At 68.0% G+C, this 284-nt stretch overlaps 1 protein-coding gene across 1 annotated transcript in view; it reads right to left on the reverse strand.

Moving 5' to 3' along the window:
• Positions 1-39, reverse strand: part of ABHD15 (abhydrolase domain containing 15) — a 5412-nt gene extending 5373 nt beyond the window's left edge. Inside the window, exon 1 of the mRNA XM_006768118.2 lies at positions 5-39. Coding sequence (XP_006768181.1) covers positions 5-39 — 35 coding nt within the window. The remainder of the gene's footprint in view (positions 1-4) is intronic.
• Between the last annotated feature and the right edge of the window lie 245 nt (positions 40-284).

Genomic DNA, 284 nt, shown 5'->3' on the forward strand with positions numbered 1-284 from the left:
ACACGTTCTTCCTCCATTTGGAAGTTTGGGGCTCGGCATCTCAACCTTCACCCTTCACTCACGTCCCCGTCTTTCAAAGTCCCGAGGAGAGCCCAGGAAAAGGGGCCGGAGGGGCCCAGGGAGAGGGCTGCAGAAGCAGAGCCCGCTGCCGGGGGCGAGGCCTTGGGTTCCTCCGGCTCACGGGGACCAGTGTCTCCCGGAGCACACGCCGGCCAACGAACGCGAGTGGAGGCGGAGGTGGGGCGCAAGCAGCTGCCGGCCCCCTCCGGCCTCCCGGGGCGTCT

This window comes from Myotis davidii, unplaced genomic scaffold (assembly GCF_000327345.1).
Source record: "Myotis davidii unplaced genomic scaffold, ASM32734v1 scaffold363, whole genome shotgun sequence".
Classification (NCBI taxonomy): domain Eukaryota; kingdom Metazoa; phylum Chordata; class Mammalia; order Chiroptera; family Vespertilionidae; genus Myotis; species Myotis davidii.